The sequence below is a fragment of the Epithele typhae genome (assembly GCF_022376455.1).
Source record: "Epithele typhae strain CBS 203.58 chromosome Unknown BXZ73scaffold_26, whole genome shotgun sequence".
Classification (NCBI taxonomy): domain Eukaryota; kingdom Fungi; phylum Basidiomycota; class Agaricomycetes; order Polyporales; family Epitheliaceae; genus Epithele; species Epithele typhae.
In genome coordinates, this window is record NW_025954217.1 from 102972 (window position 1) to 127130 (window position 24159).

General features: G+C 60.1%; 8 protein-coding genes across 8 annotated transcripts; 4 read left to right on the forward strand and 4 right to left on the reverse strand.

The window, feature by feature from the left end:
• Positions 1-23: 23 nt before the first annotated feature.
• On the forward strand, positions 24-1178 carry BXZ73DRAFT_47311 (S-adenosyl-L-methionine-dependent methyltransferase; the record flags this gene model as incomplete). The annotated part of the gene is made up of 3 exons (XM_048019852.1): positions 24-216; positions 370-638; positions 699-1178. 3 exons carry the CDS (start codon positions 24-26, stop codon positions 1176-1178), a joined length of 942 nt encoding a protein of 313 aa, XP_047877550.1.
• Positions 1179-1754: 576 nt separating this feature from the next.
• Positions 1755-3071, reverse strand: BXZ73DRAFT_101669 (arsenical-resistance protein ACR3; the record flags this gene model as incomplete). The annotated part of the gene is made up of 4 exons (XM_048014973.1): positions 1755-1927; positions 1989-2373; positions 2433-2860; positions 2912-3071. 4 exons carry the CDS (start codon positions 3069-3071, stop codon positions 1755-1757), a joined length of 1146 nt encoding a protein of 381 aa, XP_047877551.1.
• A 673-nt stretch (positions 3072-3744) lies between these two features.
• On the reverse strand, positions 3745-5066 carry BXZ73DRAFT_90164 (guanine nucleotide binding protein beta subunit; the record flags this gene model as incomplete). Its single annotated transcript, XM_048025534.1, has 5 exons — positions 3745-3895; positions 3947-4212; positions 4391-4466; positions 4520-4859; positions 4961-5066. The coding sequence occupies 5 exons, from the start codon at positions 5064-5066 to the stop codon at positions 3745-3747; spliced, it is 939 nt and encodes a 312-aa protein (XP_047877552.1).
• Positions 5067-5913: 847 nt separating this feature from the next.
• Positions 5914-7936, forward strand: BXZ73DRAFT_90165 (nucleoside hydrolase; the record flags this gene model as incomplete). The annotated part of the gene is made up of 9 exons (XM_048025535.1): positions 5914-5948; positions 5997-6038; positions 6100-6168; positions 6285-6392; positions 6428-6448; positions 6494-6783; positions 6838-6983; positions 7013-7233; positions 7558-7936. The coding sequence occupies 9 exons, from the start codon at positions 5914-5916 to the stop codon at positions 7934-7936; spliced, it is 1311 nt and encodes a 436-aa protein (XP_047877553.1).
• Positions 7937-8835: 899 nt separating this feature from the next.
• BXZ73DRAFT_90166 (MFS general substrate transporter) lies at positions 8836-11029 on the reverse strand (the record flags this gene model as incomplete). Its single annotated transcript, XM_048025536.1, has 14 exons — positions 8836-9016; positions 9081-9199; positions 9272-9340; positions 9401-9563; positions 9628-9884; positions 9961-9991; positions 10048-10237; positions 10304-10375; positions 10443-10479; positions 10535-10555; positions 10612-10650; positions 10711-10794; positions 10846-10928; positions 10990-11029. The coding sequence occupies 14 exons, from the start codon at positions 11027-11029 to the stop codon at positions 8836-8838; spliced, it is 1386 nt and encodes a 461-aa protein (XP_047877554.1).
• A 645-nt stretch (positions 11030-11674) lies between these two features.
• BXZ73DRAFT_90167 (uncharacterized protein) lies at positions 11675-13174 on the forward strand (the record flags this gene model as incomplete). Its single annotated transcript, XM_048025537.1, has 4 exons — positions 11675-11719; positions 11784-11903; positions 11955-12586; positions 13015-13174. 4 exons carry the CDS (start codon positions 11675-11677, stop codon positions 13172-13174), a joined length of 957 nt encoding a protein of 318 aa, XP_047877555.1.
• Positions 13175-15492: 2318 nt separating this feature from the next.
• BXZ73DRAFT_47329 (uncharacterized protein) lies at positions 15493-16590 on the reverse strand (the record flags this gene model as incomplete). The annotated part of the gene is made up of 3 exons (XM_048019858.1): positions 15493-15786; positions 15871-16281; positions 16369-16590. The coding sequence occupies 3 exons, from the start codon at positions 16588-16590 to the stop codon at positions 15493-15495; spliced, it is 927 nt and encodes a 308-aa protein (XP_047877556.1).
• Positions 16591-20984: 4394 nt separating this feature from the next.
• BXZ73DRAFT_101675 (uncharacterized protein) lies at positions 20985-23907 on the forward strand (the record flags this gene model as incomplete). Its single annotated transcript, XM_048014974.1, has 3 exons — positions 20985-21068; positions 21144-22364; positions 22432-23907. 3 exons carry the CDS (start codon positions 20985-20987, stop codon positions 23905-23907), a joined length of 2781 nt encoding a protein of 926 aa, XP_047877557.1.
• Between the last annotated feature and the right edge of the window lie 252 nt (positions 23908-24159).

Consider the following 24159-nt stretch of genomic DNA (forward strand, 5'->3'; position numbering starts at 1 on the left):
CGGCTCTCCTTCCTTCTCTCGCCATGAATTTGCGCTCTGCGTCCAACCTCCTGGCACAACTCACACACGCCCTCGGGAAAGATTCTGCCCAAGCCGAGCTTCGGTGGATGAGGCAAACCCTCAGCCATCCTCCTCCTGGCTTACCGTCGACCGCTGGAAGCTTGGAAGAGATGGTGGCTCGTCGGATCAGTGGAGAACCTCTACAGTACATCCTGGGTGAGCTCCTGGCTTCCGCTCGTATGATTGCATGGCCACGCCGATCGCATCCAGCGAACCGCGATTCGTGCATGCTGCCGTGCTCCTTCCGGATGCATGGTTCGCGCGCGGAACTGCGCTGTGGTGCATGACAACTGCTGATGTGACTTGCAGGATCACAACCATTTGGGCCGCTCAACCTTGCCGTGCGCCGCCCTGTCCTCATCCCACGACCGGAGACGGAAGATTGGACTTTGCGCTTATCGGAAATGCTCACGCCGACCGCGTCAAACCCGGTGAAGCTGCTGGACCTCTGCACCGGCACAGGCTGCATCCCTCTCCTCCTTTGTCACCAATGGCCGCAGGGGGCCGTGAACGCCACCGGCATTGATATCAACCCCGCAGCGGCACAGCTCGCCGAACTCAACGCCCAATTGAACGGGGTCAGCACACCGAGCGGGGGTCTCCCCGGCCTCCGTCTTGACCGCGCCACGCCTGGCGAGCTTCCCGTCGACGCCGACAACACCAAGCGCCCACGCCCTCTGCAGCCTGCCCGCAACCGCTTTTCAACCGAGGTAGCCGACCTTCTGCGTGATGACTTCACAGCGCAAGCACACCTCGAGCCTCCGTATGACGTCATCACGGCCAACCCACCCTACATCCCACACGACGAATACTCGGAACTACCGGCTTCGGTCAAAGACTACGAGGACGTCCGCGCACTGCTCGGCGACTCCCCCGACGCCGCCAGGCTTGGCCTCTCCCCTACCGATCGCACCAAGGGCCTCACCTTCTACCACCGTATCGCTGCGCTCGTGGGCGCTGGGCTTCTGCGGCGTGGAGGCGGCGTGCTCGTCCTCGAGGTCGGCAGAGGGCAGGCAGTGGACGTCGCAGCCATCGTTGAGCGTACCGCGCGACTCAGCGATATCACGGTATGGAAGGATCCATGGGACATAGAACGCGTCGTTGTTGCGCGTAGCTGAGTCGCATGCCCCGGATGAAGTGACATGCTACGACCGGCTGTCGAACCTTTCTGCTGTGCACATCGCGCAAGCAGTGTGCCGCCTCGTACAATAGCGCAACCGCACCCGATCATCATCCCATTACACCTCTGTTGAAATCAAGCATTCATACCCGGCGTACTGCGTACAGGTGGTGCGTCCACGAGCGCGAACGCACTTCCATTCTTACAGCTTGTTCGAGTCTTTCTTCGGGTGCTGGAGATCATATTCCATGCGTTCGTCCGACTGATCCACAACAGGCGCGCCCACGCGTGCAGCGGGGCGAACTCCTGAGTGCATTTTCTGCCCTCTGCGTCTCCGATCACAAGAGGTGAGTCCTCCGCCTGTGTGGCTCATTCACCCATGGGGAATGCTAACTACGGGAGCAGGTGATTGCACACCCATGACTCCGGGAGCTTTGCCGGTACAATGTCATCTGCGTCTTTGCTGGGTCGTTTCAACTACAACGTGCAGTCCTACCGGGTCCTATTTCACCTCTACCTCTCGTACGACTGCGCACCTCTCGTCACCCCAACCGCCCGCGACCGGCTGCCTCCCCTAGGCAGCGCTTCCCTGCTCTTTCTCCGACCACTTCAGCTTCCGCCGCAAGAACAACGCCACCCACGTGAGCGCGAGCAGCACGGGCACCTCGACGAGCGGTCCGATCGTAGCGGCCAATGCTTGGTCCGAGCCAACGCCGTACACTGCATCGTTACCGCGATGGCCAGTTCCTACCGTCCCAACGCGTTCTGTGTGAGCCCTCTCGTTCCAACCCAGACTGATTCAGCCCACTCACGAAATTGTTGCTCGCGGCCGTGAAGCTCTGGACGACCGCCATCTCGTATGACCAGTCGACACCCGCGCCAGCCGGGCCCGCAGCCCCGCCGGCCTGCCGCCGCCGCGCACGACGCCCACACCACCAGACGAGCGCGAACGCGGCGGACCACATGAGGGCGAAGTAGAGGACGAGGGGGACGAAGACACGGAAGACGGGCCCGAGGTTGTGCACGATGTGGTGGCCCTGGTACGCGAACATGACGACGATCGTGTACAGCAGCCCGACGAACGCGAGCGGCGAGAACCACGGCAGGAAGCGCGTCTCGAGGAACGCGCGCGACGTCGTCTTGAGCACCACGAAGCGCGTCACGATCCCTGCGAGGAGCGGGATGCCGAGATACTGCAGCACGCGCCGTCAGCCGCACCCAACGTCGGATCGAGGAGGGAGAAGACACGCACGATGAGGACCGAGATCGCGACGTCCCCGTAGGACACGTGCAGCGTCTGCTCGACGCCCCCGCCCCCGCCCAGCACGTTCACGAACAGGAGCGCGAGCGGCGCGTAGAGCACCACCTGCAGCGCGCTGTTCACGACGACGAGGATCGCGCAGTACTCGCCGTCGCCCCGCGCGAGCGCGTTCCACACGACGACCATCGCGATGCACCGCGCGAGGCCGACCATGATCACGCCCGTGCGGTACGACGGGAGGTCGGGCAGCGCCGCCCACGCGAGCGCGAGCATCACGAAGGGCGCGACGAGCCAGTTGAGCGCGAGCGAGAGCGCGATGTGCACCGCCGTCGTGCGCGTCGGGAGCAGCGCGGGCAGGGACTCGTACCGCACTTTGGTGAGGATGGGCCACATCATGACGAGCAGCCCCGCCGCGATCGCTGGGTCGGTTTAGTTAGTGTTGGTGGCTTGTAGTGACAGGGAGGACCTACGGGCGGAGACGGACTGGAAGCGTGCTGTGTCGAACGCCTCTTGAACGCCAGGGACAAAGTTCCCGATGAGCACGCCGACAATCATGCAGACGAGGATAGCAGGAGTGAGAAGCCGATCCAATATACTGAGCTTCTTCACCATGCTATGCATTTCGACCATGAGGGTAAATGAAAGAGCATGGCGTCACAACACTCACCTGAAGGGGCAGCAGTCGCCGCATCACGGGATCGACTGGCAACGCGCTCAGGTCGTTCCCCACATTCTCCTGAGAGCGTGGTTTGCTCGTGATAGAGTCTCCTTGCCGACCTTCTCCATTATTGTGCTTTCCAGGGTATGTGCAGAGGTGGGGGGGGAAGAAGCAAGGTTGCTCTTGAAAGCGACAGCATGCCATTCTCACCACAGACGCCGATTTTGAAGTTCATGGTCAATATCGGATAATTTTGCCGGTCACGTGATATGGGCTCATCAGCTGGAGTCGTTGTAGCTCATTCACCCAGACTCCAGTGAGCGATATTAATTGAACGGACCCGCCCATCTCAGTGACTTACCGTTAACCGTAATTTCTTGACTATGTAACAACTTGCAGCCATTTCGTTGTAAACATCTCTTCCTCATGCCTCAGCTCGGGCATCAATTCGAAAGCAGTATGATAATACTAGTGTGCAAAGCAAAGCTTAGATTTGAGAGGCTACACGCAGTGCTACGCGAAAGAGACACAACCCTAGAGCGTACATACAACCGTCGTCCCGCTAACTGCAGTCGGCCCCCAATCCGCAGTGCACCGTGCACTTTTCTGGGTGTGCAAAAAAGAGGTGCGAGGGAGAGAGGTAGCTTATGACACCACGGTCCACACCCGGACGAGGTCGTCCGTGAAGCCACCAAAGAGCGTCTGGCCGTCCGCCGACCAAGCGATAGATACACACTCAGGCTCCCGGGTGCCGGAGGACTGAGCGAAGTCGGGCTTGAGCTCGTCGACGATCGACCTGAGATGTGATCAGCCACAGTAACTCAAAGGAGGGAGATAAGATACACACTTGCTCTCAAGGTCGAATATCTTGATGCAAGACGCCGTCGCGGCGCAGAGCCAGTAGCGGTTGGGGGAGAAGACGAGGGCGTTGACGACGTCACCGGCCTCTAGCGAGTAGAGGTGCTTGCCCTCGTTCAGGTCCCAAAGCATGGTGATACCGTCCTTGCCGCCGGACGCCGCGAGCGAGCCGTCGGGAGATACAGAGATGGTGTTAATGTAGCCAGTGTGGCCGTAGTGGTTGGTCTTCAGCTTGAACTTTGAGAGTTCCCAGACCTGAGAAGACATTAGCGTCAGCCCACGAACTTGATGAGCATAGCACAGGTGAAGGTCAGAGATCTTGGTGATTTTGAATGGTCTCATAGGGGGTAAACCCTCTGAAGTAGCAAATATTTATGTAACATCATACCGCGAGAGGGGGGCAACGCGGAATCCGAGAAGAACATGTACACACCTTGACCACTTTATCCCAACCACACGAGACAATGACGGGGTTCATGACGTTTGGGCTGAAGCGCACGCACGATACCCTGTGGAGATTCGATTACGCACTGGATCTTCTTGTATACACGAAAAACCTCACCACTCGGTGTGGCCATCGTCCTTGATGTCATACTTGCACTCACCAAGAGTGTTCCAGAGCTTGATCGTGCGGTCGCGCGAACCGGAGACAATCTGCCTGTTGTCGGCGGAGAAGGAGACGGAGAGGACGTCCGAGGTGTGGCCGACGAAGCGGCGGGTGGTGACGCCGGTGTTAAGGTCCCACAGGCGCAGCGTGTGGTCCCACGAGGAGGAGAGCGCGAACTGGCCGTCGGAGGAGATAACAACATCGGAGACGAAGTGGTTGTGGCCATGGAGGATGCGCTTGGGATAGCCGTACTGGTCCTCCTCACGCGTGAGTTGCCAGACGATAATGGTCTTGTCTGCGCACATATTCGAGCCATGAGAAGAAAAAAGATGATGAGAAGAGCACTCCGCTTGTTCGAGTGGAAACAAGGATGCTCCAGATGAAGAGGCAACGTACCGCGGGACGCAGTGAGGATCATGTCGGGGTTTTCTGAGGACGTGGCAATCGCGGTGATCCAGCCCTTGTGGCCGGCCATCGAGCCGAGGTAGCGGAGGGATTCCATGATGATGGGCGGGATGTTTTCGCGTCGGCGGCGGTGTCGATGTCGAGCTCGTCTGGCTGTGGTGGTCCTTCCTTTGCCGGCACGCGTCGCGAAAGTGTGACAGCCACTGTGACTGGTACTGTACAGCTCGGCAGTTGCCGGCTATAAGGGCGCCCACGGCGACGCAAGCGCGTGTCGTCATCCCAAGCCTCGTGTTCATGCTCTTTCCCTTTCCCTTACTTTCTCCTACAGTGCTCATGTCACCTGGATACCTCTTCCCACGTGTGTTGTTGGGCTCGCGTCTTCCACTTCCATCACGTCAAATCCCAAGAGGCTCGTTGGGTCAACTCGCAGTCGCCGTACGTCAACCACGCGTCGAATACGTCCCTCTGATGCTTGGGGAAGGTTAGATCTAGAAGGCACGTTTTGATTGTGAGTCGCAGCTGTGTCTCGTTCCTTTGCGTGATGTTTCGTACTATATTTGCTACTTCAGAGGGTTCATCGTTCCCAATGAGACTACTTTCCACCAAGATCTCTGACCTTTGTCGCTTTGTTCACACGTCTTGATGTGATCATTGACCGTCTGCGCAACAGAACTCCCTGGCCAATCGCATCCATATTCATTTGCATCGACCTCCTGATAGGAGGTGAGTTCTTTCTCTGCGCCGTAGCATTATGTGCCGTACACCATCTTCTCTTGTCACGTCGGTTACGATACGCCTAGACACACGCTCTGCGCCTAATTTATCAATATCGTTCGCTATCACCGTGCGTCACGTGCATGCGATCCATTAAGATAAAGAGTGCGTTTGAATAAATCTCCAGTTGGTAAAGCTCTAGATTCTTCCCCCCAGCTCGCTCTCAGTCGATGCTAATTCCGAAAGACGAGAATCCCCGTGATCAGTGAGCCTTGTGCCTGCCATGTTTGAGTCGCATCGATTGATATCCGAGCACAGTTGATACTGATCCGGGTGTGGATGACGTGTTAGCCATGTAAGTTGGCATCTGCGTCGTTGGTTTTCGATTTGAGCTTTGAACTGTGGCATGCTTGCAGATTACTCGCTCTCGCTAGTCCTGAGTTCGAAATTCTCGCTATAGTGATTTCTTTCGGTGAGTCTGAGCAGTAGCTGTGTTCGACAAAGCTCTCAAACGTGCACAGGAAACACCGATGCGCAGTCGTCTTAGTATGTACGCCTCGAACTGTCTACCTGCGTCATGACTGACTTTCTACGGCTAAAGCGTCAACATTCTCAAGATGTATCAGGCAATAGCCCGACATCTTGAACAGTTTCCTGAAGATGCGGCAAGATTCCCAAATTTCCAGCAAGGCAGGAAGACCATTCTTGCGTGGGAGAAGAACCCTCTGCAGGCGACATACATAGCGCACAGTACTTTCACGGGAGGTATGCGCGTGGCATCTATGCTGTTGCCTACTCATGATGTCTTAGGGACGGCCTGGCAGGCATCACAGAGAGACATTCCGACCTAGATGTTTCGAGTCCCTCCCCCTCGGAGCATCCACAACTACAGATTACAAGCCAACCTGGCGTTGAAGTTGCGCTCGAATTGATCAAGTCTGAACCCTCGAGGTGTATTACCTACATTGCACTCGGTCCATTGACCAACCTCGCGAAACTCATGAGGCTCGATCGTCGGAGTACCGTCGATCGGCTGGGGCGGGTTGTTTGCATGGGAGGGGCATTAGACGTACCCGGAAACACTTCCCCTATGGCAGAATGTAAGCCCTTGATTTCCCCATCAGACGGTTTGCGCTCATAACGTTCCTCTTCAGTCAACTTCTTCGCTGACCCATACGCCGTGCACGAGCTCTTATGCCCTGGCGGCACGATTTCAGGGTTCCCTCTCGACCGTTTCGTTCTCCTCCCACTAGACATCACCACTCCACACGAGCTCTCGTTCCCCCTTTACGCAAGATATGTTGATACTACGTTCGAGTCCACCGCCAGCCCTCGCGCGCCGAAGACAAGCCCCCGATTGTGCACTTCGCGAGCTCGTTTCTCGAGCGCACCCGCGAAGTCATGTGCGAATTCGGCAAGGACGCGCTCGAACTGCACGACATCGTTGCGGTGTGGTGTGCGCTTGTGAATCCCCCGGTCCCGACGCCGGACGGTCACGGCGAACTGCAGTCAGGATGGAAGGCGACGAGGCGTAAGTTCGCTGTCGAGCGGTGCGTGCACCTCCTGCCCTGTGCTGACACTCGCGGCTCATTGTTCTGCTTCATGTTCGTTCCTATTTCCGCGGTTCTCATGCCTGATCGGTGTCGTGTTTTCGGCGAATGCGATTCCGGACTCAAAACGCCGTCGTCTTTGCACATACGCAACACTTCCTTATTCCATCCTCCCTGTCAACATCTAATCTCCGTCCTCGTCGCCATTCAAATATTTACCGGTCACCTCCGCTTCCCACCGTTCTTCAAATTCGTTGAGCCGCGCCACCACCTTCGCCACGGCCCACACTTCCCGTGTCTTGCCACCACGCCTCACTCCGGCAGGTACGGCGAGCTTACCCGCGGGATGCTCGTCGTCGACCGGCGCGACGACCCCGGCGCATACGCCCCGGGCGCGAACCGCGCCGAGGTGCAGGCCGCGCTCGACCCATCCCACCGCGCCGGCACCAGCACGCTCCTCGAATCCAACGCCGTCCCCGCCCAGGTCGAGATCGAGTTGGCCCAAGCTCCCGCCGCCAACCCTGCCGCCCCGACCCCGAGCACCGTCGCTCGCACGGGTCCTGTCGTCGTCAAGCCCGCGCCCGCGAGCCCGCACGGCCCGCCGGACGGCGTCGCGTGTGTGACGGAGACGCCTGGGTCGGATGCGCTCGTGCGGCTGCTGCTGTCGCGCGTGTTCGGCGTCGAGCTCCCGGCGGCGTTCTGACCGGTTAGTCCTGCCATGCAGCCCGTTCCTGTGGTCGAGAGAGCGCTGACATGGACACCCAGGGCGCGCAGTGTGTTGTTGGAGGTCGTAAGAGAGATCGTCGGCGTATGTATCCTTTCCTGGCCTCGCGGCGTCTGGAGTGGTTTGCTCCGGCGCTCGATGGACCGCAGGTTATACCCCACCCACAATTGCAATATGTTGTCGAGATCCACGGAGTCGCACCTCCGCGTGCGACCAGCGCACGCCTCCGATCGACAACTGTGGCCAGCTGTGCCCGTCGAAGCCTGCGCGCACGCGAGAATCTGCAAATCTGCACGCGGCTGCGAACCTTCGCTGTGCGTCCGCCCGTCGGTCGGCGGGCGTGCAGGTTCAGGCTTGCTTATGCGCCAACTGTGCGCACGCCGACGACATCGGAGGGTGCATGGGCCCGGCGGCGGGCGCGAGCACCGGTGCGGGGCACGTAGCTGCGCTCTATTACTGCCGGCCTGCCAGAGTGGCGGTTTGAGTTCGAGCCCTGGAAGGCGACGTCGCCCCAGGGGAGATAACACCGTACGCGTAAAACAGAGCTGGAAGTCTACCAGGTTCTAGTGCGATTGAGTCCACGCCAACGCGTGCTTGCCACCGGGGCGCTGGCGCGATTTACGCCCGGCTGACAGGTGAGATGGATTTCAACAGACGATGAAGGTCGGCGACCCTCGGCAGAATATATATCCGGATAGGACTGTAGACACATCGCAAGGCTTCCAAGACGCAGGAGATAGGCGTGAGAGTCGTCGGCATTCATAAGTAGAGTACATCTGGTAATACATCGCGTATGTCGGCTCTGGAAGAGGAAGAGAGCAAATATGGAGTGCTCAAAGCATGGCGCTCCAACAACGCGCCCGGGTCTAACAGAGGTCTCACACGGCCTCGACAAATTCACTGCTCCCCTTCTTTTCCCTCCGTCGACACGCGTTTGACCGGGCTCGGGCTCTCGGTCGAGTCGAGGCCCTGCCCTGCTGATGCGCCTTGTTCTCTGCGATCTCGTCAATCGTGCGGAAGCGGAAGCCACCCTTGCACGTCTGGTCGACGACCATGCCACTGTCGGGAGAAGCAACAAGGCGCTCTTAGCGTCTAAGGTCAACACAGACGAAACAGCACGTACACAGCATACATCGCCATGATGGTGTACCCCGCGAAGGGAATTCCGTATGATCGCTGGGTGGATACGTGGTCCGCAACTGCACCGGCCATTGGCGGCCACCAGGCGCCTCCTCCGACGCCCTGTATGAGAAACACGGTCGGCCCAAGGAGCAGGCAGCGCGCGGGCTCCGATGAAACCGGTCAGGTGCTTACCATGACGATCAAGCCGGAGCCACGCTTTGTGTGTCTGCCCAAGTTCTTCGTCCCCAGGGTGAAGATGACCTAACGCGCGAACGGTTAGGATCGAAATCTTATGTTATCATGTCCGGAGAAGGTACCGACCGGGTAGCAGATGGACTCGAAGAAGAAGAGGGCGAAGAGGCAGCCCACGGCGGACTTGCCTGGAGCGAATGTCACGCCCAGGGAGAACACCATGCACGCAGCCGAGTAGACAGTTAGCAGGAGTGCAGGGTCTACCCACTGGAGAAGGGCGACTCCGACGAAGCTATTTTTGTTCCCGAACACAAAATGTTAGCTTGTGTCGGGCGCTGGAAGGAGAGCGCACCAACCGGCCGACGGTGAACGTGATCTGACAGTAGGAGAACAGCTGACTCGCTAACGGCTTGCTGATGCCGATACCTTGTTCTGTCAGGAAGTTGACGGCTAACGAGGCAACTGCGACCTGCGCTCCAACGTAGGTGGTCTGCGCGACCCAGCCGAAGATACAGTGGTACTGCTTGTGGAAAGGTTCCTTGTCGGCATCAATGCCTGCCGAGTGCATTTCTTCCGCAAGTGCATCCTGCGTGATTTCGGGAAGCTGCAGAAGCTGTGTTACGCAAGTTTGTCAGCGAGACTTCGCCCACGCCAGGGGATCGACCTCACTAGAAGAGGATGTTGAGGACTACTCCGAGGCCAGCGACGGCGAGGTAGACCCTATGACACAGGTGTAAGGCGCTCACGCTCGGTGACGCAGGGCTCAGGGCACGCACCATTGGACGGTGTCGAGCGACGTCGCGTTCTTCCCCGTGAAGAACCACCTTGACGCGATAAGCGGGCCGGCGAAGGAGGCAACACCCTGGAAACCTTGACTGAAGTTGAGGCGCGCGGCCGCGTACTTGGGACTGCCCAGTACGGTGATGTACGAGTTGGCCGCCACTTCGAGGCAGGACAAGCCGCATCCTGTTCGTCGCGACCCGCACTGAGAATTCTATCCACCGGCGGTGAGGGGGTGGGCCTGCTGCTCACCAATCACGAACGTGCAGCCGACGAAGCCGCCGTATGTGGCGAATTTGGCGGACGGCCAGAAAAAGATAGCGCCTGTCGGACACGGGTCCGGTCTGAGCATCGACGGACAAAGTGGCCGCAGTGGGAGCGAACAACCTACCGAGAGAATACAGCGTCAGGCCCATGTGGATTCCTTTCTGTTTCGAGGGTCAGCTGCCGTTATGCTGCGTGCGCAAGGGAGGTCAGATGCACCTTGTACCCATACTTGTCCATCTATCAAACTGCTATCAGAAGGTGGAGACGCGGGTCACATGCCGTAGGTGACTCACGAATATACTCGCTATGGGAGCATATACGAGGTATGCGCCCTGTCGGGACGACCGTGAGCAAAGCGGTGCATGTCAAGAGAGAGGCAAACAGGCACGCACGAAGTACGCCAGTTGGAGCAGCGTGCTCTGAGTCTTGTTGATTCCGAAGATGGTTTGGAAGTGGGAGTTGAGGACATCGAGCAGCTTGACGTCTGGGGTCAGATGCAGAACAGAAGCGCATAGGAAGGGACGTACGCCGTAGGCAAAGCCCCATGTGAAGAACAAGGAAGTCACCAGGCCGAACGCGAAGCACCACTGCCTGAAAGGCAAGTCGGCGGCTGAGCAGATGCGACCATGGGTGAGATGAAGCAGATGGCAGACAGCGCGCGAATCACGCACCTGTTACGCCGCCTGTGGTACGGACTGGCATGAGAGGCATTGCGGCCGTGCGGCGCGCGTCGCGGAGGAGTGGGGGAAGAGCAGCCTCTGCGCTGAGGTCGACACCGTGAGAGATGCCCCGTTAAATAGAAGACTGGCGACTGCGTGGAGCGGGCGACCGTGGTCACGCGGGGATGGGTTGCAGATGTCGGTCCGGGCAATCAGCTACCCCGCACAAGCGGCGTCGAGGCCTATCATGATGATTGCATTGCCGAGCCCCAGAAATGTTAGGCGAGACCGTATAGCAGAAATGGAGGACGTGCGCAGCGAAAGCAAGCATAGGGAGACGAGAACAGCGGAATTTGAAGAGGGCTGCATGGCGTAGTGATGGGAGCATTCCTCCGACTCGCGGAGGCCGGCTGTTGGCTGGGCGAGTTAGCTGGAAAATCCGAACAACGTCGATACTGTTCACATGTTCGGCGCCGCAGATGGACGCATGACCGTCGTCGTGACCTCCACAGTACTTCCTCCTTGAGCGGCACGAGGATGAAACGGCCTGTAGGCGTCACGTGGCACATGGAATCTGGATCAACACTTTCGCCGGCCCGGGCGGCTACGGGGAGATCGGCGCTAGCGATTGCAGGTCGCAGCGCTCCAGCTTCTGGATCTGGAATCTGGAATCTTGCTTTGCGACGTCCACCGTGCAATGGACTTGTCAGCTGCCATCAACTTGCTTTCTCCCTTCCTTTTGGTGCGCATAGTCGTCGGATCGCTCGCGTTGAGCAACACCAACCTCTTCCCTTCCATCTGGCCAGGAGCATTATCGGTCCATAAAAGCGCGTCATCCTGGAGAAGGCCGGCGCCGGTGGAGGCTAAGGGTGGCTGAGACGTTCTGGGGTCTGCCAGTGGAGCAAAAGAATGCGTACCTCGCAGCAGTGCGTCTTTTCATCCTTGCCTGCGCTCACCGATCAATGAACGGCCTCAAGATCAGTCAAAATCTTCCATCCATTGAGGCGATTGAGGATGCTGAGTTCACAGTTGACGACGACCCGCTCGACGACGAGTCGGACGATGCCCCCGGCCTCGGTGTTCTCATCAGGACCGATTTCACCAATGACGGTGCATGGCAGGCTTTCCACACCCGCTTACAAGAGGCCGAGGCCGAGTTTGCTTCCGACGCCGCAGGAGAGGCTATGGGCCAAGACAACGATGTGGCCCAGGTTTCAGGTCCATCCACTTCAAGTGCCACCAGCAGTGCCGCAATGGAAGATGATAGAGAGGGTGACGATGAAGACGAAGACGAAGAGGGCATCGAATGCCTGTCTTCTACACCAATATTCCATGTCGTTAACCCCGTGGATCCGGAGGCACGCGCGACCCTCGCCAGTATCTCCAATTTGAAGGCGCTCCGTCTTCTCAACGACGTGGGCGTCCGGCGCGCCCCCGCACCGCCTCAAGGAACTAAGCGCATCAAGCCCCCAAACCGTCTCGTCGACCACGACGGCTGGCAAGAAACGTACGCGGGCAAGACACTCTGGATATACGACGCACAATCGAACACGGACCAGTGCGTGAGGCTTGTCAGTCAGACAGGGACCTCCATGTACGGCACGGCGACGTGAGTGGATGACCTTGCTTTGACCCCGAGCTGTGCTGCTGAAATCCCTGTGCCTTCGTTGTCCCCATTTGTTCTTCGCACCTCCGTCAAACCCTCCTGCCGCCGCCGACATCCGCTGCCGTGTTTCCACTTCTGGTGCGCGCGCCCATGACCGCATCCATCTCGTCATCCGGATTTCCATCTGCTTCTCCTGCGCCGCGGGCCGTCTGACCTCGTGCCGAACGCATTCGTCATTCGATGATGACCTCCCCTTTCGCACCCTCGGATCTTACTTCCGACCTCCTTACGACTGCTCGGCTTCCCACCCCTCTGCCGCCCACACGAACCATCCACCTCACCTCGCCTGTCAACTGAATTCGAATCCACTCGGGGACTCGGTCCGCCTCTCGGTCATCGGCCATCGGTCATCGGACGCCTCTCCCTCGCAGCGGAGACAGCTGGCGGGCGCGCGTCAGCCACATCTGCGAGCTCCAGGTGAACCTCGCCATGGGCGCGATGACGATCGACTTTGGGGGCCTCGACCGGTGGGACTACGTCGAGCGCGCGCGCAACCTGGAAGAGGCCATCCAGCCCCTAGATCCGCAGTAGCCCGTCGTGCGCCCGGAAGAACGTCCCAGAATACCTACTGTATCAGTATGACGGGAATGTATAGCACGACGGACCCCCGCCGAACCCGAGATGGACCGTGAAATTGACGATCGGGGCTTCTATCCATCGCGCGGCAGGACTTACTTCAGGCGTCTGCGAATTCCTTGGTCCGCGCCTCGCCGTGCGGCGAAGCTGACCGCGACGCACTGACGCATGCCACACGTCTCAAGATCGCAACACCCAAGCCCACGCGCACAGGACCCGCTGTGTCAGAAGGTCAGTCACCTCGGAGTCTAACGCAGGCGCGCGCCTCAGTGGGAACTTAGCACATCCCGCTCGTGGCACTAAATTGACATACGGCGCTCCGATTTCGAAGAGGGCCTGTCCCCGGGCCCGCGCGCGTGAGACCGCGTCGCCGCTCGGCGTTCCTGGCTCCCAGCGCGCGGAGTTGGACGTGGGACTCGCAGGCGTGCCGCATCAGAAACGGTCGCTCATGCAGTCCACACGTCGCGCCTCGTATACCGCGGGCTATCAGGCAGGGACGGGGCGAATGGAAGCATTGCATAGCGCGCGAACCTGCATGAATTCGAAAACGCAGACACAGGACTGACTCTGACTGAGTTGACTGCTCCCGGCCCACGACAGCGACTTTGATGCCGCTGCGCTGATGGCACCGTCGACGGCTGATCCGGACGCTGCCATCGGGCCCGCGAACGCGCTCATCAGCGTCGCGTTGTGGGCGCGCGCGTTTGTCGCTCTCCCCTGACTCCCGAGGACGCCGTGCGCTCGCCGCGGGGCCACGTCGGCGGGAGTCGGCGGGGAGGGCTTCATAATCGATTTGCAGTACAGGCTCCGACATCTATAGCGACGGGCCTGCGAACCCCCACGCCGCGGACCCCACGTCGGGGGAGCGTCTGGGAGCATGCGAATTGATCATCGCACGTACGTCGGGGCGACCTGCGAACCACACCGTCCACATCCACGCCGCCGTCCGAGCGGGCCCCGTCCGACGGCAGCTGGCGCCCAGCTGGCTCTCCGGCGTCCGTGTCACGTCGCTGGTGTCATTCGATAATTCACTACTGCCATCGTTGTGTGCGTGAGTGAGCGAGGAGCGAGCGGCCGCGCGTCGAGGCTGGCCGGCTGACGCGCCTTCGCGCTGCGAATTCGACGACGGTCGTCAGAGCCCGCGGGCCTCTCCCGAGTCCCGGGCCTGGCGAGCCAAGCTCGCCACGACGCCAATCAGACTTAGAGCGACCGCATGGGCGGGACCACACCGCGTCGCGTCGCGAGACACAGAATACTCACGCACACGTCCCGCAGCCCGCAGCAGCGCCAGCGAGCGCCCAGGCCTCAAAATCAGGCCTGAGGTCTCAGGACGGGATTGTATGATCGTTTATCCGAATTCCGCGGACGCGTGGGGCGAGGTGTTGCGTAAGTACACATAAACATCGGACGTCCAGGGAGGCGATCTTGGCTTCGCTCGACGCTCGCGGCGTTCTGATGCGTTCCGGAAGGAGAGGGCCCGGGCCCGCAGTGCTTTGATATACACGGAAGTGCGAACACCACGGCCTGCCGAGGTGCGAGCTCTGAACGTTATCTTGAGGCGTGACAGGCGACACGCAACACGAGCGTGCATGTCAGACGAGGACAGCGGAAATATGATCATACAGAGCGCGGAGGCGAGCGCTTGGGGGCGATAGATGGGATGGATGGAAAGCCGTGGAAAGCAAGTGTCGAGCTCGACGAAAACTACGTGTGTTATACAGCAACGAGGTAATTTAAGGGATACAATGTAGCCACTACCGGTCGGGATACAAATCCGCGGGTCCTGGGGTGTAGTAATGTGCGGTGGCAAAGCGCGGTAGCATGACAAAACATAGATCATGGATCATTCAGTGGGTCATAGAGATCAAACACGGCATCGCGCGGCGTGCGAGGGCATGGCCGCGGTGGCGTGACGAGGAACGGATATACCTGAGGCCATAGTCACATGGGCACACAGGTGTCATCTAAATAGCAGACGAGCGACAAAGCGGGCGCAGATGCGGATGCGGTTGCGGATGTCTGTGCATGCCGAGACGGGCAGGCCACATATCCGATGACGTCTATGGCCCGGAAATAGGCGGGAGTCCGGTCGGCGCAGCGCCGCAGCAATGCGCGACGGGATGGGCACGGCTTGAAGCCGTGTCGTCCGTCACGGAGTAAGCAGGACCGATGTGGAAGGTGGCCGTTGGTACGGAGGTTTGCTGCGGCCGAGGCATGTCGTCGCTGGGCCCCGCGCACGCGAACGCGTGAACAAGCAGCCGGGCGTCATCCGTTCACCGCTGGCCCTCGGGGGGCGGGCGCGACAGTACATGTGGAGGTGACTGCCGCAAACGCGACGAGTGTGGCGATGGGCCGTCTTCGGGGCCCGACGCGGAGGACGCTGTCGAGCGGACGTCGCTCGTGCGCTGTGCGAAGCGCGCGCGCGACGGTGGTGGTGCCTCGTCCTCGTCCATGAGCTCATCTTCGTCGTCATCCTCTTCGTCTTCGTCTTGCGTGAGCGTGCGGCAGTCGACATACCCGTCGCAGCAGTCCGGATCGCGCGGGTCCAGGTTTGGATAGCGGGCGCTCTGAAGCGGGCTCGCACTGTGTCGCGAGCCGGAGGGCGACCCGGCGGAGGAGTGCGCGGCATGTGGCGAGACACGGTGGGGGACGTGTGGCGCGGGGCCCATCACCGACGCTGGCATCGAGCGGTGAGGGTACACCGAGGGCAGGGGTTCGCGGTATGCGCGTTCACGGTCACGCTCGAGGACTATCGAGGGCCGCCGACCGAGCTCGAACTCAGAAGAGGGGCGGCGCCCCGAGCTTGACGGCGGCGAGAGGGAAAGCGGCGGGAGCTCGATGCGCGGCGAGACGGACGACGACTGTGCGCGGGGATGTGTGATTGGAGGCGCGACTGGCGAAGGGTTGTAGTTGGGGGTCGCAAGGGTGATGGGCGTGCGGTTGACATGTGGTGCAGGTCCGCCCGCGCCCGCGCCTGCGGGGTAGAATGCGAGTTGCTGGAAGCGTGTGACGGACGCAGCAGCTACAGTGAGGTGGTGCATGAGATCCGAGGACGCTGCGGCCTGTGGGAGATGAATAATGAGCGAATTTGTATTGGTAACGGGCTGGACACTGGACCCGGCGCCCGTGTTAAGCGGAGCAAGACATACCACTTCCGGGCCAAATGGGGAGGGGGCCTGAGTCGAAGCGGACTTCAATTTGGCATGGAGGGCATCGACCTCTTTGTGGAGGAGGACGTTCTCCTCTTCAGCCTTCTTGACACGGAACTCGAGATCGGCGAGATACTGGGCTTTGCGGGCACGGTAGTCGCGCTGCTGGAGAAGGGCGCGTGAGGGCGGGATGGTCATGTCCTTTCTGCGACCGCGAGTCATGGCTGGAGGGGGAAGGCGGGAGGGGGGTAGACGCTGGGAGTGAGTGGTTGGGATAGGCGAGTGGCGGAGGGGAAAGGGGGATCGAGGCGGGAGGGGCGAGCGGAGGGGATTTGAAGGGTGGCGGTAGAAGCGGGGAAGCGTATTTGAGTGGTCGGCGCGCCTATAAGGTGTCAAAGGAAATAACAGCGGAAATGGATCCGAGTCCGTGACTATCAGTGTGAGCGCAGCGTCGGCCGTGGGCGCCGCAGGAGAGTGTGATGCTGTGTCCGCGCCTGCAGCTGATCCCACCCGTGCTCGCGTAATTATCCCCCCATCTGCAGTCGGTGAATTTGACGACGCGATCTACCGGGCGGCTCTCACGCGGCGCGCCCAGGTGCACGATGTCCGGAGGCCGCAATCTCGGGTAGATGCATGGCCGGGCCCCGGTGACGGGTGCTGGGACGTCGCAGGGCGGCTGGCAGTATTTGACGACGGTCAAATTGAAGGACGCATGAACTGGCCCGATCGGGGAGACGCGGAGGACATCCGGACGTGGACCGGAACCGGGCACAGGAGGAGGCCGAGCGAAGAGGCCGTAAGCGGCCGATGGGATCAGTGTCAGGCTTTCCGCCCGCGGCGTTCGGACAGGCGCCCACCCTGCCCACTCGATCCCCGATTGGAAGCCGATCGAGTCGCGCTGGTCTGTCTGCGCGCGCCTTTTCGCTCGCTCTCTCCCTCCGACGCGTTCCCCGGTCGGACTCCGAACGTTTTCGCCGAGTCTCATCTGCGGCCTCACGCCGCCTGGGCCCTCGCTGTCGTCTTCCGACGTGCTGCGCCTGCTCGCGCCCGCTGTTCGCGTAATTTGAAGAAACCACTCAATTTGACGGCTCTGTTGCCAATTCTCCTTGGCACCCTCCCAGCCTGACTCATGCCCCGGGCTTCCTGCCACATGTCATCCCCCGTCCGGAATCCTACATTGCCCCCGCGGCTTCTCCCGAGTACGATTTGCGCCCCCTTGTTCCCATGCTCATCTTCGCTCGCTTTCATCCCCTTATGTCCTATTCTTTGGCTGACCCATCTTTCTAATACGTCGGCCCCCACAGCGCCTCACCCGTTCCTCGCGCCCACTCGCTAAGCGGTATGCGGTCTGGTTTTCCCTTGCGCGACCACATCATTGATAAGTAGACCACCTTGTCTCACGGCGTTGTTCCATTGCATCCGCAGATCTCCGCACCATTCCCTCAATCTGCACCCTCACGATCCACCCAGTGAGATTCGTCAGCCCGGAATATGAATATCACCGGCCGTCTCTCCACCCGAATCAACTGTCACAGATCCGGATGCGCACCCCATCAGGCATTGTTCTCACGCCCCCTACTTGCGACCGAGAGCTGTCACGCCGCCGCAACCAACCGGACGCTGTCCGCGGCTCGCGCTTCTCCAGTTACCTCCGGACGCCACCGTACCGCTCGCATTCAAAGCGACTGACCAAGACCTTCCAAGAGTCACAATGTCTTCCCCAGCGGCATGCCCAGCTGCACACCGCCACCTGACGCGTACGCCTTGGCCGTGCGCCGCAAGCCTCGGCGCTCAGCACGCAGCACACACTCAGCAACAGCGGCAGGAGTTCATGTCTGTTCCCTGTGCCGCAGGCGGCTTGCGTCCGCAGACACGTATCTGTCCACATACCAACGCCGAGCGTACCGATGTGTAAGCACATTCCATTCGGTGCTCGCCGCAGCGCAATGCTGAGCGCTGAGCGCTGATCTCTACGTCGTCCAGCACCGCCCGCTGTTCTCCTCTCAAACTTCGGAAGCTATCTCGTCGCGGACACTCCACCGAGGACTGCGGAGACGAGCTGCGGCGGCCCGCTATGCTCAGTGAGGGGTCCTTCTACGACGGCGCTCGGCAGGAACAACTCGGGCACGCCTCCGACGTGTAATTGGCTCTCACCATCCGCACCCGCATCTCCACTGGGGGCGGCTGTGGTTCGTGGTCTGACAAAGCGCGTCAAGCGGATCGCTGGTGGCAATTTCGCCCCGCATGGCATGAGCTGCGCTGGACCGCAACTGAATTCACCAGGTGCGCCCGGGCTGACCTGTGCCCCAGCCGCGGCTCACGATCTGTCCACAGTTTCATTGCGACCACGCAAGGTTCGCTGGGGACCCCGGGCTGCTGTGGGAGGTGGATGGGAACGCCGTCCGATCTTTTCGCATCCGGCGCCATACGGCCAGCTATTCTCGTGGGTGCCATTTCAACACCTCGCGGATGCGTGACGCTTTGCTGAAAATAAACAAAGATCCTTCGAATTCAAGCAGCAGGCCCCAGGTCCGACCCTCGTCGGGATGTCGTCAGAGGGGCGGCAAGCCACAGCATCCGGTCAGCCGTCCCGCTAAAGCACGCGACCTCTGCCGAGCGCACCGAATTTGATATCGGCAGCCTCGGGAGGCGATCGAATAAGAGACCGACCCTAACGCGTTTCTAGACGTCGTGTGGGCAATCATATAGAGGCTGGGGCACAACCGGGCTTCGTGATATCGATCAACACTGCTCAATTCCATCACCATTGGGTCAATGTTTGACTCGCGGGCACACGCGGCGGAGGTATGTATCAAGTTCTGCCTTCTCGCCCACGGGTTTCCATCGGCATTTGGGGAACCACGAAGAGCATCAGGACCTCAGAATATCAAGGACGCGCGATGAGACCGCACCTTCCAGTGGCCGACTGTGGGCGGCCGCGGCCGATCGAGTGCTTCCAGCTTCCACTGAATCCTGTTCATCTTTAGGTCCTGGTAGCGCGGCCCGGTTCAAGCATTCACGATGCACGGCCCTCGTTCCCCCCATGGCAGATTGGAGATGCATTCCTGCTGCCTCGAACGCCTCGATCATCGCACGCTCTGGAACCCCAACGGGCTGCCCAGCCCGTCTTCCAAGGCTGCTCGGGCGCAGCGGTTCCACATCTTTCCACATCTTTGTCCGCCCAGACCCAGACGTCCCTCAAACGACGACATCTACCCACCACTCACACATCCGGGCACGACCTAGCGCTCGGTCTAGCAGGGATCGTCGGTCGTGGGAAGTGATAGGTGGTCGACCATCATATATCAGCATGTGCAGGTGCGTGGGGACGTGCGCAGCCTAATTAATAGGGCAGGGCATCGCCATCAGTCGAAATGGACATAACATGGTGCGCCGCGGTGCATGGAATTGACGGTTGGCATTAGAGCTGTTTGGAAAGTTACGATAGTGCACCGTAGTAATCGTGAGTTGGCGCATTGGAGTCCTTGCTCCATGCGACTGTTGGCGGGTATTTGGCCAGCGGGCCGACATGCCGTGGAGCGGTGGAGACACCGAAGTGGCGTCAGGTTCGTGCACTATAGTGCATTTCCAAACAGCTCTATTGTGATGATTGTGGGGTCGGTGGACTCGTCGCGAGATGGATGGGGGAGGTGCGCCCATCTGTGGTCAGACATTGACGGCAACAATGCGCAGTGTCGTGGCGAAGCTTCCTCGTTCGCGGCGGGGCTTCGTACGCCCGTCTCGCGCGCCGCCAACAAACCACTTCGGCACGCCCACGCGGCAGATCGGGGGGGTGGGGGACGTGGACGTGCCTTGCACATGGCCGTGGAGCACAGCGGGCTCTTCTCCTTCCCACGTGTGGCGGCTGAGACGTCCGTCGTCATCTCCGAGCGGCCGGCATATGGGCGACAGGAAGACAGATGAACTTGCATGGCGGTCTCAGTCCGCGGGCCGTCGCCTGCTACGGACAGCGGCGGTGGATGGACGAGCGACGGCACGCGGCGTGTTCTGGCCGGGGGTCGTTTCCGATCGGACATGTTTCCTGATTTTGACGGTGCTCGTAAGCGATGACGCTCCCATTCCGTCCGGCTCGGACAGTTCTTCACTCTGTCGACGCTGGCATGCGCATTGCAGCCATCGTCGAGCGCGAAGAGCAGCAGACAGCGCGTATATGCGGGCGCCGAGCCGGTCATACACGTTGCTCAGGTCTCGGGGCAGCGTTGCGACGTTCGCTTGTTAGTTCCAAGGCATGCTCTCGCTAACCACGTCGACCGCTGCACGTCGCTCATCTATCCGCTCACGCAGCTACCCTCACATTCTCCATCTCAACCCTCCAACGTCTCTCCTCATCGCATTGTGATGCGTGCTGGCTGTCGATTCCGCAAGTAGCCTCGAAGGCGGCTTATCCGAACGGCGGCGGCGGCTGGCTGACGGCGGCGAGGCCACCCTCGAAGTCAGCCTGCTCGGCCGCCCGCCCCCGCCCCCCGCTGGCTTAAGGCGGCGTCCGCTCCAACCTTCACCCCCGCCTGCTCTCTCGTCCCAACGACCATTGCATCGCATCGCATCGCTATTCCACACCCACATTCGTTTACGCTCTCACACTCCTTTGGTTCATCATGCGCACGCTGCTCGTCTATATCCAACTCGCTGCCGTCCTCCACCATTCCAGAAGCGCACCCCTCCCCCAGGGCGACGTCTCCGTGAGTATCCTCCCGTACGGTCTCCATCATCTGCCGCGCTGACCACAGTCCCCCTTTGGCGCTCTTTTCACTTAGCTCTCCCAAGCCGTCAACTGCAACATCAATGGCGTCCCGGTCCCAGATCCTTCCCAGGCGCTGGCAGACCTACAACAGGGCTCTCCTCCTCAGGGGCTAGAGGACGTCGCGTACACCCAGCTCGCCTCGGCGCTCCAGGTCTGCTCCGTCCAGCAGAATAACGCCCGGAAGGCGTCCAAGCAACCGCTCGTTCGTCGCATCGACATCGGCGACGAAGATCCTGCGCTCCGGACTGCGTCTCGCGGCATCGCGGCGTCGCGCTCGGGTGCGATCGCAGTCCCTCGTCCCCTCCACGCTCGAGATGAGTCAGACAGTGACACCGACGACACGATCACTCCCCCGCGTTTTGTTTTCACGCCGCCTACCAAAGGCTCGAAGCCGGGAGGTCAAGACTCGTACAGCCCCTCCTCTCCCTCGCACGACGGGTACTCGATCCACACCAGCGGCTATTCCAGCGCTTCCAGCGAGGGCTCGTCTTCGCCAAGAGCCTACGCCTACTCTTCGGAGCCGCATGAATCTTCTTACCAAGACCACGGTCGCGAGGGCTACGCGAAGGACACCGCTCAGTACTACCCGGCCGAATCCCAGGGCTACTCCTCTCATGTTCGTCAGTACGAGGCGCCGCACCACGAGACCCACTACTCTCAGTACTCTGCACCCAAGTACGAGAAGACGTCCTATCCTCAGTACGAGGGGCCACACTACCAGAAGACGTCCTACCTCCACTACGAGGGGCCTCACTACCAGAAGACCCACTATCCCGAGTACGAGAAGCCCCGGTACGAGAAGACCTCCTACCCCCAGTACCACCCCCCGCAACGCGAAGAGGCCGTCCACCCGTCTTACTCCGCTCCCCACTATGAGAAGGCCTCGTACCCCCAGTACTCGGCGTCTCGTTACGAGACGACCACGTACTCATCGGCCCAGTACGAGAAGACGCCTCAGCCTGAACACTACGCGCCGCAGTACGAGGAGACGACCTCGCCGCATTACGAGAAGACCTCGTCGCCTCAGCACCATGACGACCACGAGAAGACGTCTGACCCGGAGTACAAAACGCCCCAATACCAGAACACGTACTCAGCACCCGACTCTCGGAAGGCCGAGTCCTACCCCACGTACTCGGAGCCTCAGTACGAGAAGGCGTCTGACCCTCAGTACTCGGCGCCGCAGTACAAGGAAACGTCCTACCCAAAGTCTAAGACGCCCGAGTACGAAGAGGTGAGCACTCATCCGTAACTGAGCACGATGTCTCGTCATTTCATGCTCCGACTGACTTGACCTTTAGCAGGAGTCTTCTTACCGTCGCAGCTACGGGGATACTTCATACTCTGCTTCGAAACCAAGTGCCTCTCCCGCTGTATACTTGAAGCCAAGCGCCTCTCCCGCTGTATACTCGGAGCCAAGCGCCTCTCCCGCTGTATACTCGAAGCCTGGCGACGTGGACGGTGCCGACTCTGGCTACTCGGACGACATGACTGGTTACTCCTCTTCTTCGGACGACATGACTAGTTACTCCTCTTCTTCGGACGACGTGACTAGTTACTCCTCTTCTTCGGACGACATGACTGGTTATCCCTCTTCTTTGAACGACTACGGCTTCGAAACAGTTCTCCACGACCAGGACTTCAGGAACGACAACTCTACCAACGATCCGCTCCCAGGCTTCGTCTCTCCGCTACCGGAGAGCCTCCCATCGTCGAGCACCTTCTCCAACACCACTTTCGTGTCTACCAACCCTCTTGTCATTCCCTCCCCTGCCGTGGTCACTAGTGCTGCTCTCGCTGTCCCCGTGATCGCCGGTTTCTCGAGTCCTTCAAGCGCTGCTGCCTCCACCACCGCCAGCGTCGCGTCTACCAGCACTCTGTCAGTCTCCACTACCGCCATCGCCATCCCCACCAGCCCTGTTGTCGATTCTGGTGTTACTGTAGTAACCGCCAATGTGAACACCACTCCTACTACCGTCAACTACAGGATGACAGATGTTGCCAATGTCGCATCGTCTACTCGCGCTCTATCCAAGGCCACCACCACTGCCAACGACGCGCCGTACATCCCGGATGTCAGCTCCACTGTCAGTGCTCCGAGATCAGTGAACACAAACACTTCCCCCTCTGGCAACAACGCACCCTCCGTTTCCACAGACAAGTCCAACAAGTCCAACAACAACGACGTTGTAACAAGCCCCGGTGTCTTGCAGTCCCCCAATGGCAAGGTCTCCCCCTCTAACAACGTTCCGAGCTCGGGCGGCTTCCACAGTGGATTTTCGGGCTTTTCGAGTTTCCGTGGTTCCTCTAGGCCTGGAGACGACAACGCGAGTGGACCTTCTGGCAACTTCAGGTCCCGGCCCGGCCCTAGTCAACCTGGTCGCTCGAACGTCGACCAGTTCGATACTGAACGCTTCGATCCAAGCCGTAACGGCGATTTCGGTTTCGGTGGCTTTGGTGGCTTCGCTGGTTCGGGACCCTCTGGGAACGTTGGCGGCCCTGGCGTTGGTGCCGCCCGCAGGCTTGGAGCATCTAACCAACGGACGGTCTCCACCAGCGCGCCAGAATGCAACGACGCGGCGTGTACCACTGCAGGCTTGTTCGCAGACGAGGGAGAAATCGAGTCGTCTCCTGAAATCAGCTACGGCCCCTTCGGTGGCCTCGGGGGTCAAGAAGGCGGCACGTCTGTACCTCAGCTCGGTGAAGGACAGGTGGGGTGCCCTGCAGGCACGGACATCAAGGCCTGCATCGATGGAGGGCATCCGCTGAAGAAGTAGGTCGGACGGTCGAAGGGAGTTGAGTACGGCGATCCATGCATGTAGTTCCCCGATGGTGGTTGCGTGCGTCGCACACTGGGATTGTATTCTTGGTCTGGTAGTAATGACATCAGCTGCATCGATGCGAACGTGAGTGTGACATGTCCTAAGTATCTTCTGCGGCATGAGGCGGGCTGCGCATGGGCGGAAATGGGCGCTTGGATGCATGATGCATAGCCGCCACCACGCAGTGACGTCCAGGTATACGCTGGC